This window comes from Hipposideros armiger, unplaced genomic scaffold (assembly GCF_001890085.2).
Source record: "Hipposideros armiger isolate ML-2016 unplaced genomic scaffold, ASM189008v1 scaffold_110, whole genome shotgun sequence".
Lineage (NCBI taxonomy): Eukaryota > Metazoa > Chordata > Mammalia > Chiroptera > Hipposideridae > Hipposideros > Hipposideros armiger.
Window position 1 is genome coordinate 2,048,170 of NW_017731460.1, and position 14,358 is coordinate 2,062,527.

At 38.2% G+C, this 14,358-nt stretch overlaps 1 protein-coding gene across 4 annotated transcripts in view; it reads left to right on the plus strand.

Moving 5' to 3' along the window:
* MAP2K5 (mitogen-activated protein kinase kinase 5) overlaps positions 1–14,358 on the plus strand; it is a 249,102-nt gene that overhangs the window by 33,303 nt on the left and 201,441 nt on the right. For all 4 annotated transcript variants that reach the window (XM_019647308.1, XM_019647307.1, XM_019647306.1 and 1 more), the window contains 3 exons: positions 1,723–1,792; positions 5,686–5,726; positions 6,705–6,772. In XM_019647308.1, the coding sequence (XP_019502853.1) occupies positions 1,723–1,792; positions 5,686–5,726; positions 6,705–6,772 (179 nt within the window). The remainder of the gene's footprint in view (positions 1–1,722; positions 1,793–5,685; positions 5,727–6,704; positions 6,773–14,358) is intronic.

A 14,358-nucleotide genomic window follows, 5' to 3' on the forward strand; every position in this document is an offset into this window, starting at 1 on the left:
GTATAGGAGAACACCACCATTGCTGTTGTCTTGTATCAGTGTAAAAAGGCAGTAATTTTTTTGACAGCCACTGATTGGAAAGTTGCTTGCAGCCTTCCAGAAGCAAGGGGGTACATGCTGTGGATCAATAACCGGCAAATTTCCCATTAAAAAGAATACCTGAGCAATGTTCCAAATAGCCACTGGCATCTTAATTTTCCATGGAAACCTCAAATACTTGTGTGCCGAGGACAAGTCATTTTCGGACAATTTTTCCAGACTACTTGTTAACAGTTATTGCTGTCCCAAAAGGTTGACAGCCTACATGATTGATATTTCATTTACTTGTCATCACTGTTTGAGTAATGGCGAGCACTGTATTTCTGCGGTTTTAAGGAATATAGTCCCCTGAAAGACATTCGCCTTAGTATGTATTGCAGAGACTGTGTCACATGTTGATGTTGTATGTATATAAGCTTTTATGCACATAGAAGGAGAGGACCTGTTTCCTGTACAGTGTGAGAGCCCTTGGAGAGCAGGGTACGCTTATATTAGCCTGTAGCTGTCACAAATCCACCGTCACTTTGTTTTTAAAGCCTAGAGCTTTATTTAGTCTTGGTAACTTGTGATTCCCAAGATGATGTAGAATTTTATAGCTCTTTTTATTTCTAAGGAAAAAAAACCTGGATCTTATAAAAATTTAATGTACCTAAAAACAAGAAGATATATGTATATTCTAAAAAGAAACTTCTTACGAATGTGAGCAAATAATGATTATCAAGGAAAAATTCCTGAAAATGTGCTAAATAACGTGTTTTTAATATATAAACAGCATAGATTAAAGGGGAGTTCTGCTCTGCGCCAGCCCCTCAAAACACAGAATCGACAGTTTTCATCATTGGTATTTTGCCGCCAAGAACATCACTTTGTTACATGAGGGCAATAGAATCCATCTCCAAGTTAGGCGGGCACGGGTTCATCAATTAGCATATTAAGGAAAAAGGGAATCAGACCATGTAATACAACCTACTGAGTGAATTTGTGTTTCTGAGGAAATGTGAAAGCTTTTTTACTGGGAACTTTATTTTTTGTGCCTAGCATTTTAAAGTGAAACCTGATCTATATTACCAGGTTTCACTTTAGTGTTTATAACACTAAAGCATAAAAGGTATGTTTGCTTGAAACTGGGCTGCCTGTTTATCATATTGATCCTGTCATCTTTGGATAGATCATGTCTTATGTGCTCATTCCACAGTCTCTATGATTTAGATTTTCATTATTTCTGCATTTTCTACGCAAAGAGGAATGATGTTTGATTGACTAACTGGCATAGAGGTCCAAGCTAGATGCGAGGCATCTTCATTGTGCTTTGCCAAATCCAGGGGAAAAGAACTAAAGGCAATTTGAGGCATTTCTGCTAAAATGCTTTGTGTTGTTTTTACTACATGTCATTTTCAAAATATTTCTAGAGGTCAAATGCTAATCTGAAGTCTTAATCAACAGTTCTACTTTTGAAGATAAATGGCAGTGTGGAGGATAACACTATACTGGACTTTCAATCCTGAGTAGTCACTGTCATTTTAATGTGTAAATAGGGAAAAAATATTCTCGAGGCTGATATATGTATATATATATATATATATACAAGTAATTTACAAAAGTACTATGAATTAAACAACCCATAAGTGTCTGTTCCAGTATGCGTACATTACTGAGTAATCTCTTTCTATAATCTCTTTGCAGTATTATTCCACAGTAATGGAACAGCAAGTAAATGGACAGTTAATAGAGCCTCTGCAGATATTTCCAAGAGGTAATGTTGAACAAATTCTAATCAACAATGATTATTTCAGTAAACTGTTTCATCAACAGTTATGTTTTCCAAAGGTTTAAATGCACATAACATGATGTTTAGCTCTTAATTTGAAAAAACAAAAGAAGTATTCATTATCGTGGGGATTGCAGACTATATTATAGTTATGGCAGATAAAATATCTAATTTACTAGAGTAAATTAAACTAACTAGATTGTTTTTGTTTTTGAAGTACATACTTACATTCATTTAAAGAACTCTTGGGGGATCCACATGGTTTCTAAACCAAGACAAATGAATGATTTTAATTTTGGATATTTATAAATTATGGCTCATGATGGTAGGTAGCCAAAGTTGCTATTGAGGAGAAAGCTTTCAGCTAATGCAGAAGCTAAGGCTTACTGAGGGGTTTTAGCAGAGACGTTTTGGTAGAATATTTGGTGCTTGGTTTTTTGGGGGTGGCATTTTCTAAATAATGGCAAGTTCTCCTATATGGGAATGTAATTGTTAAGTCTTCAAAAAATATAACTGATAAGTGTAAGTCTTGGTGAATCAGCTGGTCAAATAATTCTCTTTTTCCCTTTTAGGTTTGGCACTACTAGCCTTATATCAGATATGATTGTTCAACTGTGTAGAAACATTCCCTCAAATTTTGAATAATGGAGAAAAAGAACAGTTTAGTATAAACCATTGAGTCTTTCACCCATAATACATTGCCCCAGTTGGAATCCATATTTTCTAACTGATGGAACAGATAAGGAAATTCTCTAAGTAACTCTTCTAGAAATAATTGAAATAATTCAAAGTTAAATTTACCTTTGTTAACAGATACTGTACAAATAATCATGGTATGAGTTTTCCAATTTAACGTTCTAGACTTTCATTACCTGTAACTCTCTGAAATTTGAATGGCTCAATTATAACCAGTAGACTCTTATTTGCACTGATAGGGTCTCCAAAAGCAGCTGACTCGGCAAGCCAATGAGAAGATCTGAGTTCAAAAGTCATGTAGGCAGTGGGATTGGGAGTACTTAGTGCATTGTTAATAAGTTATTAAAGAGCTAAGTAAATAAATAAAATTGGGCCATTGATAGTGTGTCTGAAACAAGGATTATGATTAATCTAATTCTGTTGCACCTGACAACTGAAAACTAAAACAGGAAAAAAACGAAAGGAAAGGAGATGTTGCTATTTCTGGGTATTAGGCCAATAACAAGGATGAAATTTGTTTCTTAATATTTTCAATGACTGGAGAATTTGGTCAAGTTTCAAAATTGTTCCACAAGGAACATTAATTCACCAGCTAAAAATTTCCATTAATTACTTCTTTATTTGATGACATGATAGCTCTGTTGTAGCAAATCCTAATACAGTATCCTGGAAAATTATAGTTCCAATGCTGTGGGCCTTCGTTTTTTACTTCTTTTCATCAAAAATCCTTTCAAGTTTTGTTTATTTTGTGAAGAGCCCTTGTAGTCTTACTGTCCATATCATTTTGCCCCCTCCCCTGATAATAACAACCATTTTTAGACATCTGCTCTGTTCAGGCACTAATATTGCTTTAAATGTTATCATTTCTAATTCTCCCAATAGCTTTGCCTACTAGGTACTATTGCTTTCATTGTACAGATGAGAATGTCGAGGTTCCGAGAGGTTAAGTAACTTCAGAGTCACACAGCTTGTAAGTGGTTAATATGCCCTTTGGGTAAGAATTTTGTTTAAATTATAATTTGATTAAAGTAAAAGGGCATATAAGTTAAAATATTAGTGGACTGTGCATGGGGATAGTTTGGAGGGGTTGGTACGAGTATGGAGAAGAGTATAAAGTAGGAAGAAGATACTTAAAAGAAGAAAATAAATGAAATGTGAGTGTCACATGTGGTTCGATCACAGAACCTATTAGACTCCAGTAAATTATTAAATAAAGTTCTTCCAAGCCAAATTTAAATTTTTAAAACTATATGACTCAGTCTCCCTAGTATTTTTGCATGCTGTTGTACCACCCTTTTTAGCTGTTGTAATTTTTTGCTTACGTACCTACATCATATATAGGTAAGTAAGATTATGCAAACTTGTACAATTAGGATATAGACATATTGGGTATTTTACCTCGGTCTGTCTCCCTAGTTGGTTAGAGGCTCTCAAACCTTAGATTCTGTGTACAGGCCCCATGTTAAAAAGGATCTCTGGGGAGCCGGCCGAGTGGCTCAGTTGGTTAAGAGCTCGCTCAAGAGTTTGAGCTCTGAACAACAGCGGTTCGAGTCTCGGCCCGAGCTGAGCAGCTGCTGAGCTGCCAACAGGTGGCAGGATGGCTCAGCTAAAAACAAACAAACAAACAAGCAAACAAACAAAACAACAAAAAAAGGATCTCTGGACTAGACAAGTGAGAAAGACAGGAGAAAACTACTCTGTTCTAACATCGGATGTTCTCCTCACTCCAAGTGGGACAGTTGCCTTAGAAGGTAACTCCCAGCTCATTGCGAAGTCCTCTCTGTTATTAAAATGTATGTTAATAAGTATGAAAATTTACTGGCTTTATTGTAACTTCTGACTCCAGGATTTTAGGAAATATGAGGTTACTAGGTTTTTTGAATACTGTTTAGGTTTTCAATCATAAAGGTTTGAGAAGCTAGTTGAGGAATGATGCAGATGTTAAGGTAAGAGACAAGAGTTGATGGTAGTCTCTAATCCCTTGGTTAGTCACTTTCTTATTAAATGAAGCTTATGACTGTACTGGGCACGTCAATGGAAATACTCGGAAATGTTGTCTTAGGAAGTATTAATGGTCCCTCAAGGACCAGGTATCACGTGTATGTGACTGTTGTTTTGTTCAAAAAATTAATTTCCATTTTAAGGAAAGAAGACTTGGAGTCTTAATTTTAATGTGTTTTAGAAAAACAAATAAAAATCCTTTACTACGGGTGAGATATATTTTTTAGGAAAATAAGAATAAATTTGAATATACTTAAAATATACAAAATTAAAGCAACTGATGTATTTTGTAATTATTACTCACATCTTATTATTAAACAACTCTATTTCTTGTTATCAGAAACAGAGGAAAAATATATGTACATCTGAGAGAAGAGCAAAAAAAAAATCAAATTCATCCCTCCCCAAACAATCAATCAAAATTGACGGCCCCTTAACATATAATATGTAGGGCAGTGTAGTTTTGAGATGGAAGCAGCCTATAAATGGGCAGAAAGCTTTTGTATTTTTAACATTTGATGAAGAAGCATTTGCTGAATTGGAAAAATACTAACCTCTAACTCATGATGGCGTCAGGAAATTAATATTATTTTCCCCAGCATTGCTTTATCTTTAGACTTAAATATTAGCAGATGTTAAGATTTGCAAGAAATGTAATAACATTAGTGACACCTCTGTATTTTAATAAATTTGAATGCTTATTGCTGTGCGAACTAGTACTATTAAAACTTGAATATTCCATCTTAGAATCCCTAACAGCATTTTTGGCATTAAAAGACCCTTCTCCCACTTCCGCAACCCGCAAAAAAACCTGGCTATTTTCAAAGTAGTTTAAGTAATAGCAGATACACAATGTGATAGAATGAGGAAAGATTGCAGAAATTTAAATTATGAAAGGAATCTAATCATTTTAGCTTATTTAACTTGATTTTTATATGTTTTAAGCAGAAATTGGAATTGATATGAGGTGGTGTTGGAAAGCTCTTTGCATTTATAAATGCTCACTCCTGCAAGTTAAAAACCCTGGTTCATAATTCCCACTTTGGGTCTTGGGAGCCACTTTTCAATCATTTCTCTCTGCTAATTTTGGTGTCACCCTCATTTCTTTTTAAACGATTCATTTTGAGCAAATTTGTAAATGGCCCTGATGTGTTCTACAATTTAGTCAATTACTGTTTCAGCCTGCAAGCCTCCTGGGGAACGGAACATACATGGCCTGAAGGTACGAATTTCAATAATTGTTTCAGTAAAGTTAGATGGATTTGTAATGCTGTGTTCCACTTATTGAAATGTCAAATAAAACTGCACTTTCTCAAGCTCTGACAAGCGATCCTTTTTTTTTTTTTTCCTTTTGGCTTTTTTGAAAATGGGAGGTGGAGGGGGATTCATCTGTAGTATTTGCTCAATATGTGTATATATTTGGATACAGGTGCTGTATTTTTTTATTATTTGGAATTGTTTTGTTTGTCTGTTTCTTCAGGATGATCCTGGGTACTAATCTCCACAAAGATTTATTTGAGTGAAAACACAGACTTCATGTCAGTGATTAATTAAGCACATAAGCATATATTGCACACAGAATACCCCCCTCTCCTTTTGACGTATTTATGCTAGAAACATATATCTATTTAATGTCTTTTCTTTGTTTCGTGCATTTTTAATTCTAGATTCCTGCTTAAGGCTTTACATTTGAAAAAAAAGCTGGCTATTATATTAGATTTAAGTGTTTTGTAATTAATTACTTGGACCTCATTTTTCAGTGAATAAGAAACATTCTGTAGTGTTCTTGGTTTTAGAGCTGGAAGGATATGACAACTTGAGGTTTATCACTTAATTCCTTGGTGTATTTTTAATGTACTTCTTTGAACATACCATTTTTTTTTATATACAACAAAAGAGTGAATTAAATTTTTTCTCTAGAATGGAATTCAGTTCTAGACAATGAATTGAAAATTTTCCCTATTTATATCTCCTTTCTTTCAGCACTGTTTAAGTATTTGAATAATGACAGTCACAGTGTTATGTAATATACAGGTTGTATAGCTCTGTAACCTATATACTGAATAGACTCCAACCGTGGGTCTAACAACAAGCTAATTAACCTTCATAGTGAAATGAGAAATTTGTGGCAAATTATAGGTTAATTAGAACTGTGTCCTCAGAACACAAGACTGATCAAGATTCTTCTTTATATTTTTAGGTGAATACCCGGGCCGGACCCTCTCAACACAGCAGCCCAGCAGTCTCAGATTCACTTCCAAGCAATAGGTGAGAGCAATTGAAGTGTGCCCATAAGCATGATTGGGGGTCGGCACGTGGGATGACACCTCTTTTCTGTAAGACCAAAAAAATGTGTATGTGACTAACAAGAAATTTGACAAGTTAGGTAACCTCAGCTACATATCGACCGAAGAGAAAGGACTTTATAGAGAAAGATCAAATTCGACATGTTAAGGTATTAATTTTGATCTGTGGAGTGGTTTTCCTTTAGTCTCCAATTTATACAAGATATTCAGTGCCTTTGTTTGTTTTATATCTTGATAATCTGGTTTGTAGATTGTTCAATGCTAATTTTTTTTCTTGGCTTGACCATCTACTGATATCTTGACCAGAAAGAGGCAAGGAGAGAGTAAAGCAGTAAAATTTCAATTGACCAAGCTGTATTGCTCATTTTTGTATCTTTGGTTTCATAAGAGATTGAAGCTATTATAGAAGGAAGATAGTTTTCATTAATTCATGCTAACATTGCTGGGATGGGTGGGTACTAGAGACTTGAAACTTTTCAAAGTGTTTTTCTGACAGCCTTGAGAACTTACGCCCAAACTATCAAGGTGCTCAAGCAGAAGGAGCGGCTTGCTTAAGCTAATAGAATTCTGGGTCATCTTAGTTATCCATTCCATTATTCAGCTAGAAAACATTATGTTACTGTGCAAGCATACCTCAGAGATATTGCAGCTCAGTTCCAGACCGCCACAAAAAGCAAATATCACAAAAGTGAGTCATACAGATTTTTTTGGTTTTCCAGTGCATATAAAAGTTTTTTTACACTATACTGTAGTCTATTAAGTGTGCAATAGAATTATGCCTCACAAAGTACATACCTTAATTAAAAGCTGTTGCTAAAAAATGCTAACCATCATCTGAGCCTTCAGCAAGTCATAATCTTTTTGCTGATGGAAGGTCTTGCCTCCATGTTGATGGCTGCTGACTGATCAAGGTGGTGAGTGCTAAAAGAGTGGTTGTGGCCATTTTTTAAAATAAGATGACAGTGAAATTTGCTGCATCGATTTACTCTTCCTCTCATGGAGAATTTCTCTGTAGCATGTGATGGATGCTGTTTGATATCATTTTATTCACAGAATTTCTTTCAAAATTGGAGTCAATCCTGTCAAACCCTCCACTATTTATCTAAGTTTATGTAATATTCTAAATCATTTGTTGTCATTTCAACAGTCTTCATTCACATCATCTTCACCAGGAGTAGATTCCATCTCAAGAAACCACTTCCTTTGTTCAGCCATAAGAAGCAACTCCTCATCCATTAAAGTTTTGTCATGAGATTGCAGCAATTCAGCCACATCTTCAGACTCCACTTCTAATTCTAGTTCTCTTGCTATTTCTACCACATCTGCAGTTACTTCCTCCACTGAATCCCTGAAAGTCAACCATGAGGGTTGGATTCACCTTCCAAACTCCTGTTAATGTCAATATTTGACCCTTTCCCATGAATCATAAATGTTCTTAATGGCATCTATTGGGTTATGGGAAAGTCATGACGCATTTTTGCAACGAAAAACAGAAAAAATACGTCATGACTTTTCCGACAACCCAATAGAATGGTGACTGTTTTCCAGAAAGTTTTCAGTCTTTTCAGGATCCATCAGAGGAATTGCTATCTTTGGCAACTATAGACTTACAAAATGTATTTCTTAAATAATAAGACTTAAAAGTCAAAATTACTCCTTGATCCATAGGCTACAGAATGGATGTTAGGTTAGCAGGCATGAAAACAATATTAATCTTGTTGTACGTATTTATCAGAGCTCTTGAGTAACCAGGAGCATTGTCAATGAGCAGTAATATTTGGAAAGAAATCTTTTTTTCTGAATAGTAGGTCTCAACAGTGGGCTTAAAATATTCCGTAAACCATGTTGTAAACACATGTGCTATCATTCAGACTTTGTTGCATTTATGGAACAGAGGCAGAGTAGATTTAGCATAATTCTTAAGGCACCAGGATTTTCAGAATGGTAAATGAGCACTGGTTTCAATTTAAAGTCTACAGCTGTGTTAGCCTCTAACAAGAGAGTCAGCCTATCCTTTGAAGCTTTGAAACCAGGCATTGACTTCCCCTCTCTAGCTATCCCTTGAACACTTGTAGGGTTATTAATTGGCCGAGTTTCAGTATTGTTGTATGTTAGGGAATAGGGAAGCTGGAGGAGAGGGAGAGAGACGGGAATGGCGAGTCAGTGGAGCAGTCAGAACACACACAACGTTTATTGATTAAGTTTGCTTTTTTACATGGGCACAGTTCGTGGTGGCCCAAAACAATTAATTACAGTAACATCAAAGATCACTGATCACAGATCACTAAAACAAATACAATAATAATGACAATGTTTGAAATATTGTGAGAATTACCAAAATGTGACACAGAGACACAAAATAAGCAAATGCTGTTGGAAAAATGACGCAGGTTTGCCACAAACCCTCAGTTTGTAAAATAATAATAAACTACACAGTACCTGTGAAGTACAATAAAGCAGAGTGCAAAAAACAAGGTGTGCCTGCACTCGAAGACGACCTGTGAGGGTGATTGCTCTGCGTGTATGTATTTACAATGGTGACTGAAAAGCCATTATCAAACCAGAAAACCCTTCTATTCTGTGCCCAGGTTTTTCTGAGTTTAGGGCTGTAGCCAGTATTTGCATAGCCCTTTATCAGCTGAAATGTAGTTTAGGCTTCTACTTTCCTTCTATACCTCCTCTTCCCCTCTTCCCCCCAGATCTTGACTCTTTAGCCAGAGGAGTTGACTGTATATAATTGAAAGGCTCTCCTTCTGACTCCTCTCCTGGCCGCTTCCTAAAAGTCACTTCCTTGATTGCTTTTATTATAGTGTCAGTATAAACTACCCACCAGCTTTCCTGATATGAACACATTACTCTTAAAGTGTGTTTCCTTCTTAAACAATTTATTCTGTCCTAAAATACAGCCTGGTTATTCACCGATGGATCACCTGTCTTGTGGGCACGAGGGGTAGGTCTTTTAGTTCTCATCCAGGGGCTTGGCCCTGCCAGGCAATTCTTTGTAGCTTCTCTTTTCCTGCTCGTTGAGCAGGTGAGGCATGGCCCAACTGAGCGGAGGCACAGGGATTGAGGGTCACTTGTTACACTGATCTGTCTGAAAGAGGGCAGGGCATTTAATTATTACCACTACTTGCAGAAAAGATGTTCAGACAGACTGACAGTGAGCCTTGAGGAAAAACCAGGACTTTGCCTGGTGTTTTAGGTGAAATTTTATCATGGCATAAAAGAAGAGTAGAGTTGAAAAAGATGGTAAGCAGAGAAGAAGCAGGATATCTTTTTTGGTTCTCTCAGATTTAGTTTTAACAACATGAGTGAATTAGCTTGGTTTTTAAAAAATTATCATTTAAATTCACAGAGTACTGTAAAATTTTACAGTTGGACAGAGACTATCTGCTCAAGTCATTCTCAGCCTTTTGTTGTAGCATCTTCCCTTAGGCTGTGACAGCCTCCCAAATAGTAATGGTGGTTTGTTCCAGTAGTGATTTCCATTATGGGAGAAATGCAATTTGAAAAAGTCCTACTAGTGATTTTTTTTTAAGATTTTTATTGGGGAATTGGGGTGGATGGGAACAGCGCTGGGGAATTGGGGGAAGGGGAACAGACAAGTTGCTGTCGTTTTGGTCTTCAGTCTAGTTGTGGAGGACATTGCTTCACTGGCCNCTAGTTGTGGAGGACATTGCTTCACTGGCCCAAGTTGGCACCATCATTGCACTCTTCCGGGCAAGGCAGATCAGTCACTGGCTTCTGGACGGCCGCTCACTGTGGCTGCTGGCCGCTCACGCTGGCTGCCGGCTACACACGGTAGCCCATTGCAACCCACTGCAGCAGGGGCTGCAGCCTACGCTGTCACTGGCGACTCACAGCCGCCCAGCTCCAGGTCGAGCTGTTGTTCAGCATCTTAGCTGTAGAGGGCAGTGTCACTGGCCTTCATATGTGGGATCCAAACTGGGGTCCTCTGGCATCCCAAGCCAGTTCTTAACCAACACACCATTCGGCCGGCCCTCCTACTAGTGATTTTAATGCTACCCTGGGTTGGCCATGTTCTGTGCCCCGTGTTGATCACTAATCAAAAGTATTTATTGAGTGCCTCCTATTCATTAGGTGCTGCCCTATGCACTAGCAATACAATGTGGTCCTTGTCCTTTGGAGCTTGCTATCTAATAGGCACATAGACAAAAAAGACCCCAGATATACAAGTAATTATACTTTATAATCAGTGTTATGAAGGAAATAAGCAGGTTTTGAAGAGAGAGCACAGTAGGCAGGAATATGTTTAGATTTAGACTGGGGTGCTCCAAGAAGGCTCTGGGAGAGAATGACATTCCATCTAGGCCTGAAGGACGAGAGGGACCCAGCCACATCAAGAGCCAGAAGAAGGGCCTTTCAGAGGGCGCGGGGAGCATGTGTGAAGACCCTGTGGTGGAAAAGGAGCTCAGCGTATTTGTAAGTAGGCCAGTTTGGAGCACAGGGAGCGGTGCTGAGTTGGGAGAAGGTGTGGAGAGATGGGAAGGAGAGCAATAGGAGAGAGAGGAGAGCAGGAGGTGGACCATGAAGGGCCTTGTGTTTGAATTTTCCTCTCCGTGTATTGGTACGCCATTAGAGGACTTTCGGCAGGAGAGTGCCATGGCCAGCTCTTCTCCTTGCCTGTGGTGTGGAGCGTGAGGAGGAGAGCAGTAATCTAACCCTGCTCCCCTTAGATGCGTGCGTGACTCCCCACTCCTTGCAAGAGGGCCAGCCATGCTGTCTCCCTCTCTGGCAGGAATGCACTTGATTGGTTAAGGCGGAGCATTCTGTTTCCATGGAGCTAAATCTTGGTTCTTTTTCATGAGCTGAGATTTGCTCCCACTTAGCACCCACTCATAAAGATTTGGTTTGTTCTCTCTTCTAATCATCTTCCCTCCAAACATACTACTTCTCCTAGATTTCCTGTCACAGTTGATTCTCCCATATCCACCCAATTGCTTACTGCATGTAATTGGCCAGGCATCCTGTGCTGTCTCCTGAGCCTCTCTCAGCTGCACATCCAGTCAGCCCCTACATTTGTAGTGTCTGCCTTCTGAATCACTGGAGTCTGCCCACTTTCCAGCACTCATGATGATGCAGAGGTCGTTGAAGCTCTAGATTACTGCTGGCAGCCTCCTAATATTATAGTTTACTCCCTGCAGCCTTGCCCCATTGCAGTATCTCCCCCGCACTGCAGCCAGAGTGGTCTTGCTAATTTTGAGTTCTGAGCCCATCATTCCCCTTTTATTGCTTCTCACAACCTTCAGGATGAAGTGTACCCTCGACAGGTGAGCAGTGGCCTTTCACATGTGGGTCCTCTGCCCACTCCAGGCCCCCGGCCTGCCACTCCACCCCTTCTCACCTGACATTCCAGGTCTGCTGATGAATGTGTGGTGCCCTTAATGGGCCACGTCTCCTCTCACTACTTCACATCTGCTACTGCCTCTTTCCTGCTTTCCTCCTCTCTTAACTCTCCTCTCCTGCCTTCAGTCTGGCTGACCTTGGTCATCTTTGAGACACAAAGCTGTTATCTTCTTCTAAAAACCACCCCTGATTATTAGGCACTTCCCGGTCTGCACCAGGCACCCCTTCTATGAATTCCCCTAACCCCCCTGTGCTTGCTTTACTATAGCAGTTAGCATGTTGTGTTATAATCGCCTCTGTCCCCAGTAGGTTCTATGTTCTTTGAGGGCGGCGACTGCAGCATATTTATTGTTGAATTCCCAATTCCCGGCACGATGCTTGACACAAAGGAGATGATAATGCTGAATGGATGGACGAACTAACAAATGAACTAACTAACTAACGTTCCCTTCAAGTCTTGTCTGGATTAAGTTTGCCCAACTCATTCAACTTTTCTGATACAGCATCATTTCTAGTCCTATCACCCTTTTACTCTTCTTTGGATGTCTCAATATCCTTCTTAAAGTGTCATACCCAAATTATAATTGTGTCACATTTAAATTTTAAAAAGAGCTTAAAAGCGATGTTCGGTTAGCTCAAGTCGCTGTGACCATGCAGATAAAATATTGAGTAAACTGGGGCACAAAGAAAATGCCAAAATATAGAGATTTTTTTTTTTTACTAGACCAAGTTGGTAGCAAGATATTGGCATAATGAATGAAATCAGCTTTTTCCTCTGTTACTCTCAAAGCATGAATTGGCCTTTGCCTTAGGTGGTTGGCTGTTTACTAAGCTGACCTTCCCTAATCCACATAGTGTTCCTAGGCCATAATTACTGAATTCAAGCTCCACTGCCAAGGCCAGGCCTTTCCTAAACACCTTGGCTTTCTCTTTCTGTAAAATAAGGATGATTAAACTTTCCATCTATCTACCTCTGGTGTTAGAAGATTGATGAAGCTGTATTAAGGAATCACGTTTTGTTTCTTGGATGAAAGGTGTTTTGTAAATGCAATGAATCAAAATGTTATTATTTCAAGTTGTATGACATGATAGAATATCTGTGGAGAAACATTGCCTGGGCATTGTTTGGTTATTTCTGTTTTTACAATAATTGCAACTATTAAATTGGGTGTCATCTGTGGCAATAGAAGGATCTAAATGTTTCTCAGAAAAGAAAAAAGTGTGTGTGTTAAGAAAAATAGACTGACTTTGAACAATGTCTGTACCTTAGTTTCCTTTATAAATTAGAAATAACTATGTGAGGGTTAAATCAGGATAATAAGTAACAGCATTTAGCACTGTGCCTGGCATATGGTCATCATTCAATAAATGGTAGCTGCTATTGTTTTTTTTTAACTGGACTGATTTTGAGCAGTTGTTTACTTTTTGGTGTATATGTTTCAGCTTTAGTCCCATTCTATAAAATTCTTAACTGCCACTTCAGGGCATGAATTCTTAGACTTGGGACGACATTATTAAAGTTTAGAATGCTTGGTTGAGGACACGTTTTATAAAATCTGGGGAAAGTTGGTACTAAGGCTCCATAGTCTGCATTTGGCCATAGCAGAATTTTAAGAAGTATTTAGAAAAGAGAATAATTATAATTTGGAAAGGTGAGTATGATCAAACTTGAAGTCTGAAATTTTCTCAAATATAACTTATAAAGGTATCAAATGATTGTGTGTGTGTGTGAGTGTTACCACCATATAATAACCAGAACAACGACCACCATTTATCAGACGCTTAGCACATGCCAAGGAACTGGACTAAGTTCAGGGGTGGGAAGGAAATGGAATGTATAGATAGGTAAGATGTGGTCTGTGTTCTCAGGGAGCTTCCAGTCTCAGGGAGGGTGTAATGGAATGAAAGACATCTACACAGATGAGCAACACAGGGAAGAGAGTTAATCTGGTAGATGGGTAGAGTGTCAGAATAGATAAAGAATAAAGTTAACAAGCTTTAAATTTTAAAATAGGACATTGATGGAAGGAGGTACTGTTTTATATGCCCCTCTACTAACTGGGCAGATGTATACAGATATAACTCATTATAAATCTAGAAGGACTTTAGAACATCCCTGGGCCATAAATGTTTGCATAGTCATATATGTCCAGAAAAGAGCATCTTTTCATATTCTTTAAA